Source organism: Buteo buteo, chromosome 6, assembly GCF_964188355.1.
Source record: "Buteo buteo chromosome 6, bButBut1.hap1.1, whole genome shotgun sequence".
In the NCBI taxonomy this organism is placed as follows: Eukaryota; Metazoa; Chordata; class Aves; order Accipitriformes; family Accipitridae; genus Buteo; species Buteo buteo.
In genome coordinates this window covers 26,490,303-26,514,124 of record NC_134176.1, presented here as the reverse complement: position 1 = coordinate 26,514,124, position 23,822 = coordinate 26,490,303, and the positions used below count along the sequence as shown (strand labels likewise).

General features: G+C 41.7%; 2 protein-coding genes across 8 annotated transcripts; both read right to left on the bottom strand.

Annotated features, from left to right (window-relative positions):
* Positions 1-81: 81 nt before the first annotated feature.
* MLH3 (mutL homolog 3) lies at positions 82-23,822 on the bottom strand. 7 transcript variants are annotated; one of them, XM_075030147.1, is made up of 12 exons: positions 23,529-23,822; positions 17,020-20,390; positions 12,597-12,667; positions 11,507-11,611; positions 9,404-9,476; positions 8,682-8,753; positions 7,603-7,711; positions 4,158-4,317; positions 2,951-2,974; positions 2,662-2,743; positions 1,189-1,340; positions 82-506 (listed from the first exon to the last, which is right to left on the bottom strand). In XM_075030147.1, exons 2-12 carry the CDS (start codon positions 20,315-20,317, stop codon positions 420-422), a joined length of 4,233 nt encoding a protein of 1,410 aa, XP_074886248.1. In that variant the 5' UTR covers positions 20,318-20,390; positions 23,529-23,822; the 3' UTR covers positions 82-419. The 7 variants fall into 7 exon arrangements, 6 of the variants coding, with proteins under 6 accessions (XP_074886248.1, XP_074886249.1, XP_074886246.1 ...); XM_075030148.1 differs by lacking the exon at positions 23,529-23,822 and adding an exon at positions 22,887-22,916; XM_075030145.1 differs by lacking the exon at positions 23,529-23,822 and adding an exon at positions 21,318-21,397.
* Positions 21,737-22,940, bottom strand: ACYP1 (acylphosphatase 1). Its single transcript, XM_075030158.1, has 2 exons — positions 22,842-22,940; positions 21,737-22,402 (listed from the first exon to the last, which is right to left on the bottom strand). The coding sequence occupies exons 1-2, from the start codon at positions 22,923-22,925 to the stop codon at positions 22,187-22,189; spliced, it is 300 nt and encodes a 99-aa protein (XP_074886259.1). The 5' UTR covers positions 22,926-22,940; the 3' UTR covers positions 21,737-22,186.

Genomic DNA, 23,822 nt, shown 5'->3' with positions numbered 1-23,822 from the left:
TGCCATGAGCTCAAGGAAAGTTTACTGTTAATTTTATTAATAAATACCTCCCCATTTTCAAAGCACTATAAAATACATTAATTGAAAGCCTCCTCTCTTACACAGAATCATGCTGTGCTTGCAGAGAAAAACCACTTCAGTAACTGCAAGCGGCTGCAACTTCTTGTCTCCAACAGTCAAACACCGACATAAGGCCCAGGCTTACAATGTAACCCTTAATGTTGAAGACACTTGTGCAGGCTACAAGGGTGGGCTCCTCCGGCCATGTTCTCCTGGCTGGTCTCTGCTTCTTAGGTCAGTACTGGGAGCAGAACTTTGGTGACTGTGCTGGCTCAGAAACTTTGCTCTGCACAGGGTATTGTCTAACAACAGGGGGACCTGGATCATACCAACACTTCTAGTGGTTGCATCTTACAGTCTTAACTTTTTTTGATTAGGGTCTTTTTTTTTCCAAATAGGTGCCACGCTCGTGCCATCTTCCGCAGTCTAGCCAAATTAGGTTTAGGCTGGAGGGAGAAAAATTAAGCAGCACTAAATCATAACTAAGTAAATTAACTTCAATGTCTCCATACTCTTTGCCCTAATACAGTCATTCCCAAGTTTTTTTAATATCTAATTCAAAGTGCCACGTGACTTTCAACAGTATCCAATTTCATAACTTAATATATCATAATAATAGTAGTAGCAAAAGGGAAGGAGTAATGATTTTTTTTATTATTTAAATGTTGCTATTTCTTTGCTTTTTTTCCCCACTTTATACTGTCTTAAACTTTGGGGAAGTAGGTGTTTGTTTAATTAGCATCTTTGCCACTAGTAGAATATAAGAATTTACATGTTTTCCAAGTTTTACCCTTAAAAACTGCAAACACTTTAAATATATGCTTAACTTTAAGGACTAGTGGACTTTAAATATATGCTTAACTTTAAGGACTAGTGGACCCCATTCAAGTCAATATGACCATTCAAATGAAATTAGCAAGGATCTTGCCATAAGTGTTTGCAGGACAGTGGTTTAATGTTCTGAAGTTTTATTTTATTGGTAACAGCTATGTAAAAATTCAAGTAAGATACAGCCAGTGGTGATGGTTTCAAATTGGTCCATTGTAGTGCTAACCCACGCATACATGAAATGCCTCTGATAATCCAGAGTGTGGATTATCAGAGGCATGTCTGTGTCCCAAACAGTACCTGCTTTTCCTGCTGTAGATGGTCTATGTCTGCAAGAGGCATCATGGACGGTCTTCCATGAGCACACTGGAAGGGCAGCTGGCAAGATGACAAAGCTTCAATAAGCCTGCAGCTCTCCTCCACGGTCAAATGCTCATTAAACTTAATAGCTCCTGAAAAAGAGATAGAACTTCTCACACATGCTGCCAAAGAGACTTCAAACCACCCAGCGGACTTCCTTCCACAGCTGTGGTTTTTACAGAAAACAAGGCAGCTCCCAAAGATTAGCTGTGAGGCTGCAAAGGCAGCCCAAAGGCTGCAGTAAGGTGGCCTTAGGGCTTAGCTCAATTAACCAGCCTGCTGCATAAGGATCAGCTTTCCATGGCCTAAACTTTCACCTAACCCAAGTCTGATGGATGGTAAGACGATTAGTTTTTGGCTTTTCAGATGACATTGCAAGAGGCAAATGGGCCTTTTTTTTTTTGCTTTTTTTTGTGTGTGTGTTGCAGCTGAAGATGCAACCAGTTCACAAATCAAAAAGTATTAAACCAAGATGACAGCTAATATCAGTTCCATAGGCTTTATCAGTTCTATGTGCCTGCCACTAACAGGCATCAGTTCCAAGAGCAAATGCTAGCCCTACCACTAAGTCCTTCCTCACAAGTGAGCACTTAATGGCATCCAGAGGAAATCCAAGCAGAACATTAGGGAGTCATTTCACAGGTGTTTGCAATCTTTAGCCTTCACAGATGCACAAGACCATCTCCAGTCTGCCTTTCAGCCATGGGACTTTTTTTAGATATAAAAAAAAAAATATTGTCTGCCACTTGTAGAATGCAGTGACACTCAGTGAAAATGGATGCTTTTGGTTCACATTTACCCCTTCAGCGTAATCTTGTTAATACTGTATGTGGCACAGGAACTGCCACAAGAGGCTAGAGCTACTGCAGTCTACACTTGTAAGGTCTGCTCATTTCCAGGTGCTGGTAAGCCGTAGTCCCTTAGAAGATGTAAAATCTTACTGCACTCCTTCCAAAAATACTTGAAAGGTCACAGGCAAACTTAAACTAGCACTTTTGATACTTATATGAAATAAAAAATGCTTTTTGGGAAGAATGTCTAAGTCTTCTTTCCTGCTTGCTTTAAAGCACATTCCAGGACCTCCCCTTGCCCCATCACAGAGCTGCTGTTTGGATGGTTTAGAGCTTACAGGGATGACTGCATCTTAGAACTGTATTCTATCTGTGTTTCATCTGAGGGTTGGAAAGTACATTAGGCCCATACATGAATAAATCAGAGCAGTATTGCTGTCCCTCACAGTGCTGTCCATGAAAAGACCATTATCTCCTCATCCCTATGAAACACACAGCCTGTAATCCTGGAATTCCTGCAAACACATTCTGAAACCACTGCCCCAGGGAGGATATAGTGTAGAGACAGAAAGGTTTTTAAAAAAAAAAAAAAAAAAAAGAAAGAAAAGTACAGTTTCCCTACCATGACAGGCCTGGGAAGCTAACACCTTCAGAAACGTCAGAGGCAGTGTCCCTCGTGCTCCTCCTCCTGTGGTCTGCACTAGCTAAAAGTATTAAGGGAACATCATCTCACTTTCCATTTAATATGAGAAAAAGAAAAAACTGTAACACAAAGAAAACTAAAATGAGGAAAAACTAGTGGATTATCTAGTCCACCTCTCTCATTTGAGGCTTAACACACTTACTCCCTTTGGTTCATGCAGTAAGCTTTGCATTATTATAGTCGACTTTGGAAGCAGACAGTAACTCACCTCAACTTGTTCTTGAATAAGCTCCTGCAAAGAAAAAGGTAGTATCATCAGTTGCTATTTCTCCCTTTCATTGCCCATACTCTGCTTTGTCCCCATCTGTGTATAATTTACCGTGTAACTGCCAGAACCAGGAAAAATGATGCTGTTGCTAGTACACTGACAACAGTGTGAAAGATCTAGGTGCAAGTCCTGACCTCTCACAACTATCTTACCAGACTATAGACTAATCACTTAGTTTTTCTCTGCATCAGTTTCCTATCTGTAGAATGGGTATAATGGAAGTCTTATACCTCAGAGTGCAATGAATGCATGTTATCTTTGCATAGCTGCCCTTTCTTCTTTGGATAATAGTCCATGTGGATTTCATTTATGATGTCTCAAATGCAATGAATTCATAATCAATCATGAATGGGTGCTACCAGTCCTAATTAAAATAAAAAGGATTGCAGAAGAGATCTGCCAAAACACTCAGGAGATCTTGAGGCATCAGCTAAGAATAAGTGCTTGTGAGGCACAGACCTGATACCCTCCTCTGCCACTTTTAGTGCTCTTGGCTCCCAAATCACACCAGGATAGTGCATTCTGAGTTCTTCCCAATTATAGCAAGGTTGGAAAAAAAAATTTAATCAGATGAATCATCTTCTCTGATGGATGGCAAGACTGGACTGATTCATCATGGCTCAGCCTAGTGGCTGAATATGGTACTCCAGAAACAATTTTTAAGGAGTCCTTGAAGCAGTTATGATTGCGGGGAATTATTTACAATGGAAACTGCAAGTAATCTGTTCAGCAATTTCTTCCTCAAACCGCACAACATCTGGAACAGCAGCTTTTAGAAAGCTGCACTGCGCACGTAGAGAATTCCTGAAAACAACTTTAAATTCTAACAAATAATATTTCTGTATCGGCAATATTAATCATTTTACTGTTCATTCAAGCATTCATGAGCAGTAAACTGTTGAAATATCTGTACTATATACTATTTTTCTTAGCTTCTCCACTAGTCAAAGTCTGAAACAGTCTCCTATAGTTTCTGTTATAGTTCAGGGATTTCAGCTGTGGGAGTATTTAGCTACTGAAAGGGATGGCACCCACATTTGCCAAGGGACTTCACTGTCTCCCTCATAACAGAAATATTCTAATACCCTGGGCTATTAACACAAGAACAAGACCCAGTATCACAATTTCACCCATATCAACAGCTGACCTCCACAATGCTTTTGGTGACAGGTTGTCTTTTCCGTCGTAATTCATTGGCTTCTCTTTCTATAAAACACAGTGGCACTTTCCTCACTAGAATCAAGGAGCTGTTGGTCTCAGGAAATGATAATTCAAGACCCAAGTCCTCCAAATTTTTGTAGCAGCATCTGAGGAAAAAAAATACCAGAAATAAGACATCAACCACAGTAGATGTGCCTCCACAACATATGTAAATATTACTGTAGTCCCCATATATGTTTCTTCCTGCAAGAGTTTCCAATCTCAAAATCCATGCATTATGAGATTCCAAGTAATTTTGCCCTTTCAGCCTACATTCAGCCACGTTTCTTCACTCCAGTCAACTGTGCATATTTCATGTTCCATAACCACAAGATCTAAGAGCTCCTGTACTACATGGAGAGAAGCTTTATGTCTAAATTTATAAACCTATCTTTTCTGAAGAACCTATCTTTTCTGGTTCAACACACAAACACTCCAAATATTGAAATTATACAGTGCAAAGACTCCTTTAAGTCTAACCTAAAGAATTGTGATTTCAGTTGACACATCATAGCAAATACTTAAAATGGAAAAAAATATTTTAAGGAATATATGCTGGTTTAATGAACTTTATATTCCATTAAGCAAAGAGAACCCAGGAAAGAACAATCTCTAGTTAATCAGACATATGTCACCCTGTGGATAGAAGAATACACCCAAAAATGGGACTTCACAGTCAGATGAGAACTTGTCTTCAAAATGAAAACAACTGTAACAATATATAGTTTATTTTATTAACTCCGGGAATATTCACTTAAAACAAAGGTGGTAAAGGTCAATTTTAGAAAAGAGATTCTTTGAACAAAAAAGAAGCTAATCTAAACTTACTAAAATCAGTCATGAGAATAATACAATTATTAGCCTCCATACGGAGATGACTTGTGTAATTCTACCCCAAAACAGAAGACATGTATAGCCTTCAGCAAGAGCAGAGAGAGACAGAAAAAGCCCATTGTGGTGAAATGACAGAATCCAAGCAGCTATTGAAGTCAATCAGGGCTTTTTTTTTTTCAAGGGGGAAAAAAAAAAGAAGTTCAAGAGAGTCAACAGAACAATGCATTACTACAATGCTTAGTAGACAAATCACAGAATCAAAGCTGCAGGTGAACCAGAGGTCCAGCTGAACTATTAAATAGCAAGCATAGCTGAAGAGAAAGGTCTTTCAGGGAAGTTAATTTATTTCATTACATCAAACTTTACCACAGAATACAGTCATACTCTGCCAGCAACAATAACAACAGAATTTAGATTCTTGCATAGTACTTTTAATTTGTAACTTTTTAGTAAGGATAGTCTCATAGAGTGATTGTAAAGAGATGAACTGCCAATAAATACTAACAAATTAAAGAGCAACACAATAAAAGCACCAATAAACCAGCACCAGTAAGCTGGTTGGATAAATTATCTTAAGGGATAACTGAAAATCACAACTGGCATCCCACTGTGCTGAATAATTTAACCAGTTTCCTTCAAAGAAAACCATGCCTCTCTGATTTGCTTTATCTTACTGATTCTTGTAGTATGTTTGTGATTTAGCTGATGAAGAAAAGTAGCTCACAGAATTTATTTGGTCTTTCAAAAAGCCTTTGATGCTACCTCTTAAAAGTGGCTAGAAATGCAAATGCAAAAGGTTGTCATGGATAGAGAAGTAACATTAGTCATGATTCAGAGACTATGGAAAAAAGGTATGCTGGCAACAGATGGTCAGTGTTCAACATGACATGAGTCCTGATCTGTATCTTCATAATTGTTTATTAATGATGTGGAAAAGAAGGGGCCTGGTCAAGCAGGCAAATTTGTAGAAAACACAAAATTATCTCAGCTTAGCTGAGACTAAAGACGATGTTGAACTCAATCAGAACTTAAAACAAGTAGAAAAATGGATGAATGAAATCAGTAGGATGAATGAAAAAGGCATAATGAAAAATGGACAGAAAATCTGAATTCACTGCTCCTAAGGACAAATAAATGCAAGTTATCAGGAATAATTTGATTTATTTGTACATTTTGTTGGCTCCTACATAAATAGAGAAAATAAAAAAAACCCACAACTCTGTGTTTCATTGTCATGACCATTCAATAAACAAGCAGTTCATGCAAGCAGCAGTAGCCTTTTTTAAGCAGGCAAAATATCAGGTGTGGATATAATAGACAGAAAATACAGGCACAACTGCAAAGCTACTGTACAAATCAATGGGATACCCTCACTTTGTATAGTGTATTCGATTTTGGCCATCCAGTCTCAAAAGCAGATATATCAGAAATGGAAGACATTCAAAAGATGAGTGCAAAATAGTTCGAAGTTGAACAAGAAGCATTACAAATATTGTGATTTTAGGAAGAACATCGTTAAGAGATGGGAACAACAAAGGCATCCAAATATTACTGAACTATGAACAGCAATGGTTATGTTCTCACATTTTTCCCTCAGGCAGGTGGAACATAATAGTGCTTTACACTTTCCTTTGGAATTTCTGGTATTGGCCATTGTCACACAAGAGTTACCAAACGGATACAGCAGGGATACTGTTATGATTGGAATACATCCAAAAAGGGCTTTACAGCAAACAAGTGTATCCCTATAACAAGCAACAATCTTAACAAGAAGTGATTTAAAAGCTGTTGAGTTTGCCACAAGCATCACAAAAAAGAGCAGTTTGAGAATAATGAGGTAGTCCTGTGAATGTTAAGATAGAATTTCACCTGAAAATGAAGAACAATGCAGAGAAAAAAACAAACACAAATGCCTGTGGCAGGTGACAGACAAGGATTTTGGGGAAAAAAGTTTGATCAGTGTCCAAGGGGTCTGCAATAGTCCAACAACAAATCTGTATCTAAACTCTTGCAGTACAAAAGTTAAATATCCTAATAGTAGCTAGGCCACCATTCTGAAACATTTGGGAAACAGTGTTCATTAGTTACTCTTGGCAGGCACCTAGGATTAAGGAATGCATTTTTGATGGATTCACAATACAAACTTTCCATACCCCATCCTTCTCAAACAGTGCCTGTTAAATCAGTGACTAGATCGACACTATGGGCCCTGCACTCCAGTGTGCACTCCCAAGTCCTGAGCCTCAGACAGTACCATCTGTTGGAGACTGCTTTCGCACTTTTCTGGCCCACACATGAAGATTTACTTTCCCAGGGAAACCAGAGCACATTGCAGAAGCACAGAGATGGCACACCACAGCGTTTTGTCCTGAGATGTTGTAATGACATGCCTGAGAAGCACACCTATTTTCCTCAGCACAGATATAGCCAATTGGTCTCAGCCCAGGAAAGAATCAACAGCTTCTTTCCTGCGCTTCATGGTAACCTAGCAATATATAGAGATCTTCCCGGTCAACAGAGCCATCCCCAAAAGTTTAGAGCTATTGGCCATTACTAACCGTAGAAATCTTCTTTGTTCTTCTGTAACTTCAATCTCCAAAGGGGGAGAGATGGAGGAGGACAGTAATTTCTTCTTGCCACATGCTGCAGCTTCCTTCTCATAGGAATCTGTGAATGAATCATTTAGAAGTATCTCCTCTTAGAATATTTACGCAGGCATTACCCTTAATGACCCTATGGTTTGGCACGTAATCCTCTGTCTGGATTAAAAAGTGACCACAGAATGCCTTCTCCTGAAACTTGTGGAGGACTGGGAATGTCACAAACCAGACATCTAGTCTCTGGGGAAGGGTTGGTTAATGCCACTTTGTTTTTTTCCCACCAGTTCCAAAAAAGAGTCACCCTAAATAGCAAAAAAACTACTGATATATTTAGTTCAACTCAGAGAGCGCAATTTTTCCACAGAAAAATCTGATATAAATGGCATTAAAATACTATTCATTAAACATTTCTCCCTTTGGTCTTTTAACTTTTTTTCAGTACCTGACGAAAAGGAGCAGAGTTCCTGGAACCCTGACTGCAGGAACTGTGCAGTATTTGTCAATGAAAGAGAAGGTCAATGATTTTTAAGTACTTGATGGATGGCTATTGTGCTTTTTAACACTGAAACCAATGGCTCATGTGCTTACAGAGAACACTATTATCTCTTTGCAGTATCAGACTGTGGAAATTTTAGGCTTTAAGCACAGTATTCAGCTAAAAAGGAACTAAATGAACTATGCTCTTTACTCTGCATCCCATGTCTTATTCTTCACAGCATAACCACATAATCTTATTAATGTTGTTCTATTTCCTCTTCATTGTTTTTCCTATCAGTCTTCCTGCTCTTTCATTATGTCAGGACTATTTTAGTTTGATAGTTCTGTGGGTAGGAAGTATATCTTCTATTTTTAGAAACACTGTAACAATTTTCAGCTGCCAATACTATGACTGCTACAGATACTGAATGTCTGCACTCTCCCAGGGATCAAGATAAAGATGACAAATGAATATCCTATTGGTTCCATACATCCCAGACAGCTTTTATACTTTTCTGTGCACTGATTATCTTTTTTCCTAAGACCATTTGAATCCTCACCTGCAATAAGCTGCTCCAAGCGGATCCGTTCATGAGCTGCATGTTGGTCCACCAAAATCAAGAGGTTTCCATCTAAAAATGTACCACAACAGATGAGAAATAGGCAACTTTGTACCAGACAACTGCACAGGTGGGGAAGAATGACCACACCCTAAAGGCCACATTTAGAAGGTAACTATCAGCAGTTTTACAGAAATAAGTGAGGCGGTGGCTGTGTTGGCAGAACATAAAGTCACTACAGAACAGAAATTTAGTGATCCAAATTGGCATTTAAATTAAGGTAATTAGATTGAGTCAGAAACTCTTGTCTATTGACATCTTCATCTAACTTCAGAATGAGAGCTGAGGTCACCCACAAACTGTTCTGTTTAATACAGTCTTTAAAAATGTTACAAAAACTGCTGGTTTTGAATGCCTTTTTTGTACAGCTTCAGCAAGCTTCAACAATGAGTATGTCCAGACACTGTGAACAGAGTCTGAAAGACGTTAGTAATTCGAGTACAATCTATTTTTATAACACTAATCTGAAGGCAGTAGGAACATTCAACAATGTCCAAAATAAAGATAGAGAAGATCCAGGAAATTTCAAGTGAAGACTAACATTTTCCTCTACTCACAGTATCATCCCTAGGCAAGAAGAGAATACAGACAGGACAGAGTTCCCTCTGCAGTCTAACCGCACTTGACAGCCACCTCAACTTCATGTTAATCACCACTCTTACCTGCCTTTTTATCCATTTCATTCCTAGTGTTGATTAAACAAGCGATAAATTTATTGTCCACTTGCTGAAGAACCTGTAAGATACTCAGAAAAATCATTACTCAGTGGTAAAATTATTTTTAAAATGAAGGTAAACAAAAGAAGATGACAATCAAAATGGATCAAGTGCAACAAATAGCTAGTAGGATGATTAGGGGAGTGGATGCCACATCTTTTCTAGTCCCAAAGGCTTAAAGAATTTGGCCTAGCAAAACTGAGACTGAGAAGGTATATAATTATTCTTTATAAATACAGTGGGAGGCTAAATATGGAAAAGGCAGCAATTATTTAAGCTAAAAGACAATACTGGCAGCAGGTCAAATGACCATAAATTGGTCATGAAACAGTTTAGTCTGGACCTAAAAGAAAGTTTCAAAATTTCCAAGAAAAAATTCTGGATCAATTTTTTCAGAGAGAGTCATAAGGGCAGGAGCTCTAATTGTTCTAAGGTAGAGCTGGAAATTTACAGAATGGATTAAATCATCATGTAGAAGCCTTGAGTTGGGAATTAAAGCTGTGCACAGCGACTCTGAGTATTTGATTTGCTGGTATCACCAAATGAGAATGTAAACAACCTTTTTTAACCTGCCCTGCGTTTAAGGACTTGTGCTGATCATCTGTAGCAGCCAGGAAGCATTTTTTTTCCCTCATTTTCTGATGTAGAATGTATCTCAAACATCAGAAATCAACGAGAGCTACAGGGCGTACTAAGCAGGGATGCACAATGCTTTCAGTACCTTATTGTTAGATTTAAATTAACAGATGTGGTGTTAGGGAGGAATTTCTCCCCAAGTCACATAGATAGAGCTCACTCTGAATTCTCTGTCTCACAATATGTGCATTGTTTCCCTCCTAGGTAAAAATGAATAGATGATCCTATTTCTTTGCAGGGATGCAAGACATTGATGATTCTTTTTATTCTTTTCCTGTGGCATGATGCAATATTTTGTGCTTTTGGTCTTTTCTACAGAGATTCTCAAAATTGCTATAGGGTACTGAAGGCAGTATTTAGCTTCTTCAGAGTTGGGAAGTGGTAATATCTTCTAGCTTTACCTTCTTAAAAACATACAAAGGAAAACATTACACAGGAAAAGTTAATCAAAGAACCACTCAGTAAGTTTTAAAGAACGGTTCTCATTATCAGTGAACAGAAAAATGGTACCTTCCATTTTCCAGCTTTCCTCTCCTGTCTTTTTGAAACATAATCTGTTTACTGTAGTAACTTTATTTACTCCTGTTATTCTTGCACACACAACATAAAGGAATCATTTGGATCCTTGTCCACCCTGGAGATCAACATTACCATGCCCCACACAGTTAGAACCTGCAATCTCAAAGTCAGCAATCTGATTGCACGAGAATAATGCTAACTGGGCACATAAGCCTTTTGTCATTGGGATGCAAGAGAGGAAGAGAATCCGCTTTGGCATTTCTACCCAGGCAAAGTATAAAAGAATGCAAGTTTAAGCCACACATTTACATTAGCTTTTAAGCTAACATTCAAAACATTTGATAAAGAAGCACTAAAACAGTTAAACTTGATGCTATGATGCCATTTTTAAGAATCACTTTTCAGGGCAGACGTAAAGTGAAATTTCAAGTCTTTCCACAAAACCTGGGATTTGCTTTTGAAACCACTCTGCTGAAGAATTAAATTTCTAAGGTCAATAAAAATGGAAGATACAGGACACAGATTTCTGAGGAATACAAACTAAGCAAATGCCTACAATAACTATAAAAAACAGCCCATTGAAATATCACTTAATTAACAGTGTTTCTAAGCAGCAGTAACAGGGCTGCCTCTTGATTTGATTTAACCATACATTCAAGGAATTTTAGAGTCACTTGCAGATAGCTGATTAACCATAAGATGACACTAAGATCTGGCATGACATATGTGTCTGCTGGTATCACACAGCAACCAAGAATTCTGTTCGTGCTTGTGAAAATTAGGGATATGAACTATTTCCCTGGATATCTTTTTCCCACCAGGCAGAAACACCAGCAAATCCCATCTGCTAAGTGGAAATTTGGGGGTGAAAACTAGTAATAGATCATATTGTACCTGCATTGAATGAACCATGTCTTTGGTGAAACGATAAGGATACAAGATATTGTGAATTTTCACAGCCAGATTGTCAGCCTGACTGCTGGTCACATCAACAGCAATCTGTAAAAACAGAATTACAGATCAAGCAGGCTATAAAGGATATGGCAAAAAAACCCAAACACACATATAATATCCCCAACAAACTAGCTTGAAGAAAAAAATGGAAATAACTCTGTATTTTGACAAACCAAGCTTTCTACACAAGAATAGCACTAGCTAAAGATACCATCTGGCAATCCCTCTGATTCCATCCTCATATACTTTCCCATCTGCTAACTTCAATGCATTCAGCTGATTTCAAGTACTTATCAGAAAACCTGAAGTTAATTATTAGCCTACGTGAGTTCTCAATGGATTGCATTACAAAAGATGTACTACCCTGAAATGAGTCAGAGTAGACGTCACAGAAACAACTGAACAGAACTGTTCCTTTTCAAAAACTCACCAGCAGGTGGTTTGTTACTCCATCCCTATTGTTTGCAGGTGGAAATGGTTACATATATATGTTTACACACACATGACATAATGATTAAAGATAATGCTACCTCATGACAACAAAGGAAGTTTTTCTAAAAGCTCCAACATTATTTCCCTCTCACATGCTATAATCCTGCCAGGCTATAAAGATACCTATAGTAAAATACACTTTTAAGACCCATTGCACCCCAGAGAAGAGACCTGGGTTATTTAACTCAGTCCACAAAGAAGACGGATGCTATATTAAAATTTTGCCATTCGATAACTTTGAATTTCAAGATTACTATCTCTGTAGAGGGCAAGACACCTTGCAATAATGTTTTGCTTTTGAAATGACATAAGGCAAAAGATTACCCTGATACCTGCTTCTCTGACTTTGAATAAATCCACAACAACTTACATATAAACAGTCTATAAACACACACAACTGCCAGGTCTATAGTCTAATATATCGCTGAATAACTTATATGCAACAGTTACAATATTTGCAGTTTTGGTGCCCATGTCAGACAATAACAGAAGGCTAAAATGATTCCTATTTTAGCATGAGATGCAACATAATACTTACCTCTGGGCAGGGAATAAAAACAGGATTATCCCATTCTGAAAGCAATGACTGGAGAGACTCCCCTTCAGCATCTAGGAAAGAACACACAGATAATACAGGGACTACCACCATCCATCAGCTGAAGGTACATTAGGTACCTCTACCTCATACAAGTATTATTTTATATATTTCCTTCATAAAAATGGGAGAATGTACAAATAAATAATGGAACATGAGACTGGGCTTCTCTATTGTCTGCTTTAACTAGGAAAGACACTGTGCAGCTTTCTGACTCCTAAACATGCTGCAGCACAATTCAACAGGCCCTGGAAATGGGGCAGGGAGGGGCGGGGGGGGGAAGAAAGACCTGTTTAGCTACCCACTTGCTCTGGACAAAGCCACATACCAAAAAGATGATTTCATCCTTTCCACTGCAAAAAAAATTGTGAGGATTGAAGCTATTTTTCACATTCCAAGGTTGGAACGAGTACAAAGAAGGGAGTAGGTAATTATTCTTTAAACTACTGACATAATTCAACAAAGAACTGGGTATTTCATCCTGTAAATAAGTATCCCCTAACCTGCCTTCAACCCTAAAAGATTTTTTTTTCCAGTTCTAGATTTGAGATGACTCACACAGTCCCATTGTTAACAGACCTTGAGTAATTCTGGGTTCCTGTTGGGACATCTGGGAGAATTCTTTGATTTGTTTTTACCACAGAACACTGTGTCCTGGAAAGCTGGCCCTACCTCTCAGATCCTGGCTTGCTAGAGTCTTCTCTTTTCGAGGTCTAGGAAGGAAGGGCAGCACAATCTCACTTCTAAAGGGATGGCACCTGAACTGAATCCCTAAATACAATATAAATTTACTGCTGCAGATTCAACAGCATGCAAAATTACAAAAAGTTATACAATTATGATATTATCATAAGCATGTGCTTAACCCTGTACAAATTAAGAGTATCCCGCAGATTTTGCAATCTAACATTGAGAAATAACAGCACATATGTAAAAAGCTGAGAATTATCAGACACACCTGCATCAGGAAATGTATTTTAAAATATTACTGTGGTTTCTGCAGGACTGTCCTTAAAAATTGGCTGCTGCTTTAAACATGTAACAATTATTTCCAGAATTAGTGCAATCAGAAGTGTTATCCCCAAAGAAAAAGAGGAGGCATATAGTAGTCTGTCAGATATCAAAATGCTCTCAAATTCCCCCTATTAAGGGGCAGCAAAACTGTCAGTCTATCACCACTCCTATCAATACTTAATACAGTTATCAGGAACTTGTAAAATTGAAAACTACAAGTCAGTGAGACCACATGAGATATCAGAGTTAGCCTAACAACATGTTCCTACCCACCCAGAAATGATTTAATGATATTACAAACCTGCACTGTTATCAAGATTATTAAGAAAAGTGGCTCAGATTTCCAGCACAGTGGTAAACATTTCACCCTTCCTTTGGTACAATTCAGACTTCTATTCTTTGTGAAATAATAATGAATTAATAAAGTTCCTTTCTACTGAGAAATTAAGGGTGTGCATTCAGGAAAAGTGGCAGAGTGATAACGCCAAAGAAAACCAGCTGTGTGCTGATAAGCTCAGTATGACAAGGCTCTATGTGATCCTAGGCCAGTCCATAGATTCCTGACTGTTGGCTCCATTCCAGTAAGGACCAGTGATGGTCCCACCCTGGAGACTGAGAATCCTTTCAAGAATCCAAACTGGCAGCCCAGCATGGGAGAGTAACTCAGCATCCCATTGTCACAAAACCCAGAATAGAGGACAAGATGGCCTGATGTGACTTCTGGTAAATTGAAGAATGCTGCCTAATTCAGACTTTGACAGAACTTTGACAGAACTTTTATAGCTATTGTCATGGAAAGATATTATCTCTCAAGTTCACAGAAGCACCTATCATCTATATGAACAGAACTCCAGTATTTTATACATGTAATAAACAAAGAGTCATCTCCCTACTTCTTGTTGCAGGGAAAATCCTTGATTAGGATATACATTGTTCATAAAGCTAGGATTTTCTTTCCAAAAGGCCAATGAGAATTCAGAGCTGGCAGAGACATTATTAATATGATTTTTCTGAAAAGTAACATCAGAAAAGGTGCTGACGATAATAATATATCTACTTTATACATGCAAACCATGTATAAATTATCATACTTCAGTATTCACTTTCACTTGCCTCAGTTAGATCATTAAAATATGCTAGTGTAATGATGTATCGGTCAATAACGTAATAAAAGTAACAAAAAATGCAAACATAGCTGGCATAACAACAAAGACCAAGTTGAACTGGGATGTTAACCTACTACAAATGCATAGCATTAGCTTATTCAAAAAGGCATCTGATGGTGAAATGAAGCTTGATAAATTTTCAAAGATGCCTGAGTCTAACCTACAAAATCTAGCATTTCTGTTGAGCACATGGTTTGTGACTGGAGAAGATGGCAGATGGCCACTGCTGTCATGGAAAAGAGGATATGCATTATTCTTACCTCCTTCCACCTGTCACCAACCAGTGTAACTTCCCTAAATTTGTGTATGAGATGCTGTTCTTCATAAATCACAGGGCTATGAAATTCTAAGTCAACACCACGGGGTTACTGATACTACTCTAACAAGCCAAATGAAAGCATACATAGCAAGTGAAAAAATTATTCCACTCCTGGGTCTTAACAGCAGTCCAAAACAGTGCTCAACATCAAGAGACATGAATGCTGTGTTAGGACACAGTTATGTTTATTCCTATGGCTAAAAAGAATGAATATCCTTTGCTTGAAAAATGTGTGAAAGAACATGTCTGTTTAACTTTGAAAATCTAAGATCCGTAGGGTCTAGCCACAGTTCAAACACCTTGTGAATGTTTGGGAGGTCCGACCTTCAACCTAAGAAAAGCAAAAAAATTGCAGTAGACATCTCACCAAAGAATAACGCCATTGACAGAGTTAAGAAAGAGTGGCACCATTGATATGATGGAGGGTAACACCAATGATAAGGCTAAGAAAGAACAATGCCATTGGAGGTAAAAAGATGCAACACAATATACATCTTCAAAGACTACTGACTAGACATCATCTGAAAGCATAAGGGTACATGAGGTATTCTCTTCATAAACGTGAATGCACTATCCAAACATTTTTGATAGAAGGTCAAGCTCCACATCTCAGTGCTTTGGCTGGCTACTAAACAGCACTGTGGGCAACTGACATTGGTAAACCACAGAAATTAAAAGTGTTAGTCAAGAAGTGCACATTTGCGCTTGCAAGTAGTTTTACCTAATAAAACCAGAGATGATGTTCTCCTTGTAACAAATTTACTTCAATGGAACACAATAAATATTAAGAACTATTGGCATCAATTATTATATTTAAAAGGGAATAGCTTAACAGCTGAAACACCTACTGCACCAGGGTTTCTATGACTGGTGATAAAGAAGGAAGTAACAGACAAAAAAGAAACAAAATAGAGGCTATCATGACTGATTAGACAAATATTTCACAGGAGAACTATGTAGAAAGAAGTCCAAACTACTTTTTCGAAACAAATTATGCAATAGAAAATATAGTCTACACGTGGAATGGCTGCATCTTTGCTCATAAAATCTGCCTATAGACAGAATGGAGAACAACTTTGAACAAAGATATATCCATGGAAGGGAAAATTATCAAGGACGGTATTCTGCCAAGCCAGATCAGGAGGACACAGAAAGCCAAACCCAACAGACAGATCTACGAAGACTCATAAACACCACACCCCTGAAAAACCAGCACAATGTAGTGGTGTCCTGTCACCCCTGGAAAAGCTCCCCCACCAAACCACCAACAATGCTGTACAACATCTCCTACAAAGCTAAGTGTGAAGCAACAGCCTTCCAAAAGATGCAGAGAGGAGACTACACATTCTCAATGAAGAGTTAGATTTTCGTTCATTTTTCAAAGGTTGTTTTAAATTTTGTACGCAGGTTGAAGAAAGATCATTTTAATATGGGCCTCTCAGTAACAACATATTCTTAGAAGCATAACCATTTAGTTCAAAATGGTAAAACCACTGTATTTTTCTGGTACACTTACTTTGGAGTAGGTTTCTCACTTTATATCCAACAACAATTATATGTAACTGTGATCACAGTAAATGTCATGATGCCCAGTGAAAACTAGGCAGCTGTCTGTTAATTGACAAGTTGCTGACATTTCTTTTTACTTATTAAAAGATAATTTTTGACAAACATCTTGAATGTTAACGTTTTACCGTCTCCATACTTCCCAACGCTTTCCTTTTTTCCATACAGCTATTACATGTAAAGCAGTGGCTATTTCAGTATAAACTGTCAGGTGCTGCCAGCAAGATATTTTATGCATCTAACAGAACACAAAGTGTTTTCCTCATCCCATTTTTACAACCACCACCACCACCCCTCTTACCATTCTCTGAGACAACATTCACGGCCATTGTTGTTATATCTTGAATGCAGGCAGCTTGAAATCCTTCAGTAGGAGGAGTGTGGTACATGCTCAGTCCAGTTGCTTTATTGATGTATATTGTCTTACCCGATGAAACATCAAAATCTTGCAGCCAGTCAGAACACCACAAATCATTCCTGGGATTGCCTGTGCTTGTGTTGTCTGCAGAGAATTCCAAGTTACTTAGGAAGGTCATACGGGGAACCTCAGTATCTTTCAGATTTTGTTCTGAGGATTCATCTAATGTACTTTTATCTCTACAGGTGATGTTAGAACAATCCTTTTTAGCAGGTAATGATAAAACACTGCTTGAAGAGACTGTGTACTCCCCTTCAATGCTGCTGAGTGGTGATGGGCTGACAGTACTTTTCATGGACTCTGCTCTCGTACCATCTGATTGACACCATGCACCCCCCTTAGAAATGCTGTAATTACATTCCTTCATTTTTCCCATTGAGGATTTATATGTTTGACAAGCACTGTACAAAAAATCATTATTTGAAGATTCGAGATCAAAAGAGTAGTCATCTTTTCTACTTGAATCTGTTTGGAATTGTTCACCAAGTTGCTCTACTTCTTTGTGGTCACTTTTCATTCTGGACAGTTTGGATGATAATGATCCTGGAGATCTTTTACAACTTATATTTATTTTACTAACCTGAGAGTAATCAGACAACGCCAAAGGACTCTTACAAAGCGCTTGTTTGTCCTGTGAAGTTTCTCCACTGCAGAGTGAAGTCTCTTCCAAAGAACCAAAAACTTGGCTACAATTATTAGAATCTGCACCTTCCAAAGTCAGAGTTTCACAAGTGCTCAAGCTACCATGATTGTCATTCTTATGCTTTGAAAAGTCACAATTAGCTTGTGAATTAAAAACCGGGAGACCAAATTCTCTCCTCTCTGACAACGGTGTTGGTATTGTGCACTTGACGCTCCCATAGTATCTCCTGAACTTTTCTAACGAACCTAGCTGTGTGTACAAGCTCAGCTTCTTAGAAGGCTGAGATCTTGGCACAGCTATTTGTCTTCTAGTGCTTTTTATAACTTCATGGTGAGGAATACCTGAAGAAGTTGCCAGCGGCAATTCTGTAACATTCGTTGTCTCATAATGTCTTTTACTGGTGGCAATAGGCATAACTATCTCCTCACTCACTTGATCTGACAAAGTTTTGTTCTCTAACCACTCATCACCATCAACCATGCATACTTCTCTGGTGTAAGGAGGTGTGTATTCTTTATTTGTATTACTGGAAATATCCTTAGCATTTAAAGACTGAATCGGAAAATTAATTCTGTGGCCAAAAATATCCTTGTCATTGACAGGGCCAGCTCTACACTGCATGTTTAATCCAAGATTTGTTTCTGTTTGTTCACATTCATATGGGGGCTCATTTTGCATAACACGTGTTATAAGGCCTGTAGAGCACAATTTTAACGGCATTGAAATAACAGCCCCTCTTCCAGCATCGTCTATCACTTCAGCTGTTTCCCTGTCTCCTCTTCTTGCATTACATAGTCCCATCAATGAACTTCCAGTGACAGTTTCAGGTCCCATTGCTGTTTCGGTAGGGTCTTCTCTCTCAGACAGCGATTGAATAACATCATTATTTAAGATATGGACTGTGTTGCTTTTCTGCACTACTTTGCCTTGCTGGCTTCCCATATCTTTTATGTAATTCTCTGCACAATGCTGCAGGTTACATCTGTCTATTTTTCTTGTTTCTGATCTGGCCACTCCACTAAAAGAGGAACAAAGATCTTCTGAAGGTTTCAGATGAGTATCAGGTGCTTTTTGGGAACTGTTGGTGTCTTTTGGCTGCTGCTCTGAGATCTCTGATATAATGAAATCAGAAGCTGTGTCATCTTTGCTGGGCAGTGGAATCTCCACTCTGTTGTTTCTACATGGATCAGATGGTTCAGCAATCTTCTGATGTGGGGTGATTTCAGTTTCCTCTAGATTTTTATTTGACTCGGTAAGATTCGAAGATTTTTTTGCAGTCATGGATTTCCTTTTGACATCTTTTGATTGCACGTTACACATTTCATAGGAATCCACAATTTCATCACATGCTTTCTTAAAACTGTCTTGGATGCTTTTCTCGTCAGAGAGTGAGGGCTTCAGAACTGGAGCGTTATACAAACGAAAGTCATTATCTTCATTAAATTCTCTGATGTCCTCACTACACGGTTCAATAAATAAATGTTCTCGTTTCAAAAATATTTTCACTCCTTCCTCTATGCATGTTAGAAGAACATCCCAGTTCTGGAACTCAATTAAAGTCTTTGCAGGTTCCAGACACACATCATAGTCACTGAACGCACAGGTCACATTGAGAATAAAGATCCCATACAACTCTGGGCCACAACGATGGCGACCAGGACTTGAACTAGCCTGTCTGCTCGCAGGGCCACTTTTTGCCTTGCAAATGACACTTTCTTTTCTTAATAAAAAATCAATTAGTTTATGTAGTCTTGTCTTTAAAACAAGCCTTCTATTCACATACAAGAACTGCATATTCTTGTTGTAATGTCCTTCAATACTGATATAACCACTTAGCCCAAATCCCCCAGACTTATGATTTATTTCTCGTAACTTTTGTGATCTGCCCAGTCCATAAATTTGACAAAACCGAGAGTATACATCTCTTGTTTTAGGGAGCTGAAGCACCATAGAACAAGAAGAGTCGTTCCTTAAAGAAAGTGAAACAGAAGGATGCATCAGCGAAATAGCCTCTACTTTCTGTCTCACTCTCTCAAATTCCAACACAGGATCCATACACTTTCTCCTCACTGGTAACTGATGGAACAGATTACACACAGTGACTGTAGTTCCACCACTTGGTCTGCTCACTTCAGCTTCACAGACTTCCAGTGCTTGCCCACTGTGAAATAGTTTCACAAATGTTTTTGCTGTCCTGCTGGTCTTAGATGAAACTTCCACTATGCTGGCCATGTTGGCTATGCTTGCTACAGCCTCCCCTCTAAAGCCATAGAACATCAGGTTCTCCAAGTCTCCCACTGAGCTGCACTTGCTGGTGAAGTACCGCTTTCCCATTGCATTTAAGTCCTCTCTCCCCATTCCGGAGCCGTTGTCCACCACCTGGATCTTAAAAGCTTCCAAATCCACCCTGACAGCTACACATGTTGCTTTGGCATCGATGCTATTGAGGACAAGCTCCTCAACGCACTGCCCCAGTGAGTTGATAGTCACTCCAGAACGCAGCCTGGCTCGCACATCTTCCACCAAACATTTGATCATGTCAGAATCAGATAGATGAGAAACTTGAGAAACTGCAGGGAGCTCACTCCTCCATGTTCCTTAAAGCAATTCCCTGGGGCGAGGAAAAAAAAAAAAGGGAGAAAAAAAAATTAAAGGCCTGAAAAAACTTTTCTTTATTCCGTTTACCCACATAAATATACTTTTGTTAGTCTTCCTACTATTCAGAGGCTTTTTCTGTGATAACTTTCCTGCTCAGGCTTTGACTACACATCATTGGTGCCTTCAGGGTAAATGGCCAAAATCTGAGTATATGCTCCTTACTAACAACACATGTGGTTCTCAGACTTAACATACCCAAACCAAACTCCAACCACGATAAGGCTAAACTCAAATAATCTGCAAGCAAAAGGTTTCTGCTTCCATTTGTACCAAAAATATACAGAAGGCATCACCAAGAAGCAGGCGCAGAGCTGCCTTCCTCTCATTTTTAGCTCAATCTCCTCACATAAATTCACAATGCCTCATGCTGGCCAAAGAGCATCGGCTGTAATTCATCCAAGAAAGGAATACAGCGGACTTGGGAACAGGTGTGGGAGACTGAGTAAACCGTTTACGTGAAAGAGAACCCACTGTTTTCCAGTCCTGTCCTTGATGACTACAGGTTTCTTAGCGGTATTCGAGGGGGCATACAATTCCTCCTCGCATCCCTCACGCAGAGCTCTCCACGCAGCTTCGCACGCGCTGCTGGCCCCCTCGGGGGACCCGGTGCCCCGCTGCGTGACAGGTACCCCGGGGCTCCACGGGGCGGAGCGGGGGCAGCCGAGACCCGCGCCCGGGCTCGCTACCACACGCCGTCCCCACGGCTCTCGGCAGCGGCGGGCAGGCAGGCCCTCCCCTCACCGCCGGGGCCTCCGCCCGCTCCCGAGAGCGGCGGGAGGCAGGCGCCCGCCGCGACGAGGCGCTGACAGGAGAGGCGGCCCCGCTCCACCGGCAGCGCGGGGCGGCGTGCCCACCCCTCCCCCTCCCAGCCCTTCGGTACCCGCTGGCCTGGGGACGGGGCGGCCCCTCAACGGCCGCGGCGCGAGACCAACCGCCGCGGGCTGCCGGGCCCGCAGGCGGCTCCTGCTGGAGGGAAAGGGCGCGCGACGGCCCGGGCAGCGAACACACGGCGCCTGCGCGGTTGCCGGCGGCAGGGCCGGGGGGGTGTGTCCCTCCCAGCAGTGCATGCTGGGAGCTGTAGTTCCCGTCCCCGGCCTGGCCGCAGGCGGGCAGAGGCGGACGGGAGCGAGGAAGGGCGGCGGGAAGGACCCCTTCTCCCGGGCCTTTGCCCTCGGAGCGGCAGCAGGGCCTGCTCGTAACACCACACGGTCCCGCAGGGACAGGTACCGGCAAGAGGATCACCCTCGAAGGGCCGCGATCCACTCAACCCCTGTACGACGCATCTATTCCACGCAGGCAGCAAGCTCCAAGCAGTTTTATTCTAAATTAAAGTTCTGGAACAAAGCAAGTTGTTTCTGAGGCATTCAGAGCCAGAAATAACGTTTTCAGCAATTTTTCTTATCGGCATCGATTCTCTGATTTCCTTCAAGTGAGCACAATGCTATACAAACCAGGAATTTTACTCACGTACGACTACTCAAACACCACTCTGCACAGACATTCAGAAATAGACACTGTGTCCCTGAACAACCCCTTTATTTAATAAAGGTAGCACAGCTCTTCCTCTGCCTGCCAAAATGTTGTGAAACGCCAAGAGTTAGACTAACAGTACAACGAACCAATAAATTAAAAATGTAATAAAATAAAGTTCTCTAGAGCTGCATATTGGCTGACTGAACAAATGGGGAAGAGGGGCAATGTTGTGTGAGGGCAGCTCATGCTTCAGCTTTTGCTTCTTCCTGGACAAGGTTATTTCAAAATCTGGAAGTCCTTGTGCTCCAGCGCCGTGATCTTCTTCTCATTGCTGAACTCTGCCTGGCTGATGCGGGACTGGGGGCTTCCTACCTTCCTGAGCCATTCCTGCAGCTCCCGTACCCTGGCCGGTGGACCCTGAATTTGTCCTTGCACGGTGCCGTGGCTAGTATTTTGGACCCAGCCAACGAGTCCTAGCCTCTTAGCCTCCCCCTGAGGAGACAATGCAGAGCAAAATGAGATTAATCCAAACAGTAAGAGAGCTACAGAATGACATTCGCATACAGGAGTCCACTTTATAGGTAAGACACAGACCTCCAAGGAAGTTCCTACGGCTCAGGCAGCAGGAGAGCAGCAGAGGATTCACCCGACTATTCATTAATATTCTTTCACGCCAAAAACCGGGGCTGAAACGCGGTTTTCAGCCGTGCTTACATAACGCGGCACAGGCCGCCAGCAGCCCCGAGAGACGACAGCCCCCATTCAGACGCGGCAGGAGCCGTGGCCGCCATCCAGCCCGCCCGTGGCTCAGCCCCACCGAGGCGCCCACAGGAACCGCCGCAGCCCCGGCGGCGCTAACGGAAAGCGCCGCGCACTGCAGCAGGCAGGCCGCCCCTCAGGAAGGGGCACGCCGCGGGACCGCGCCCCGCACCTGGGTGTACTTGCGGAAGAAAACGCCCTGCACCCTGCCGGACACCTCGTAGTCCACCGAGACCAGGCCCTCGCCCTCCGCCATGGCGCCTCCGCCGCCTCCTCCTCCACCCCGGGCTGCCGCCGCCGCCGCACCCCCCGCTGCGCCTGCGCGGCGCGGCTCGGCTCGCGCTGGGGGCGTGGCCGTGCCCGCGCCTGGGGCCAATGAAGAGCCAGGACCCGCGAGCGGCCGGTCCCTCGTTAACCGCCTCATGAATAATGAATATACACTCGCCCTCCGGCCAATCGCCCCTACCCGGCCATAGAGGTGGGGTCCTCCAGAGAGCGGAGTGGAAGGGGAGCGTGGCGGAGCAACCATCGAGAGGCCGCTCACCGGCGAGAGCGGCGCAGGAACTGGCCTTCGCGTGCCTGTCTCCAGGCAACAGCCGTCAACACAGCGGCCGGGGCGGCGGCGGGCGCGGGCGGCGGGCAGAGCTCCGCGCAGAGCTCCACGCTGCCCCGGGGCGAGGGCGGAGAGCAGCAGCAGCAGCAGCAGCAGCAGCAGGAGGTGCCGGGTCTCTCGGGCGATGGGAGACCGATAAGCGAAACGGGTGGCGACGCAGCTTGCCGAGGAGGCCGGGCAGAGCGCCGGCCGCAGCCCCGCAGGTAACCCCGCTCGCCCCGCGGGGCCGGCCTGCGGCGTGGGTACCTGGCACGCTCCGGAGGATGTGGTAGAACGAGCCACGGGAAGATTGTACAGAGCTTTACCGGACGCCTGCCTGTCAGACCTGCGTGCTACACTGTCAAAACTGAAGGGACACGCTACGGGAAACACCCTGGGGGCGTATAACAATTTCTCTGGCAGTACAGCATACTTCTGCTGCCACCATGATAACACCGGGCTCAGACAGAAAGCGAAATAAAAGCATATTTTACTTCTGGCTGCATAAATGATTGGGACTGGAAGAGGCAGCATGGGAGCTCCCTAGGTGGAAGGAATGTA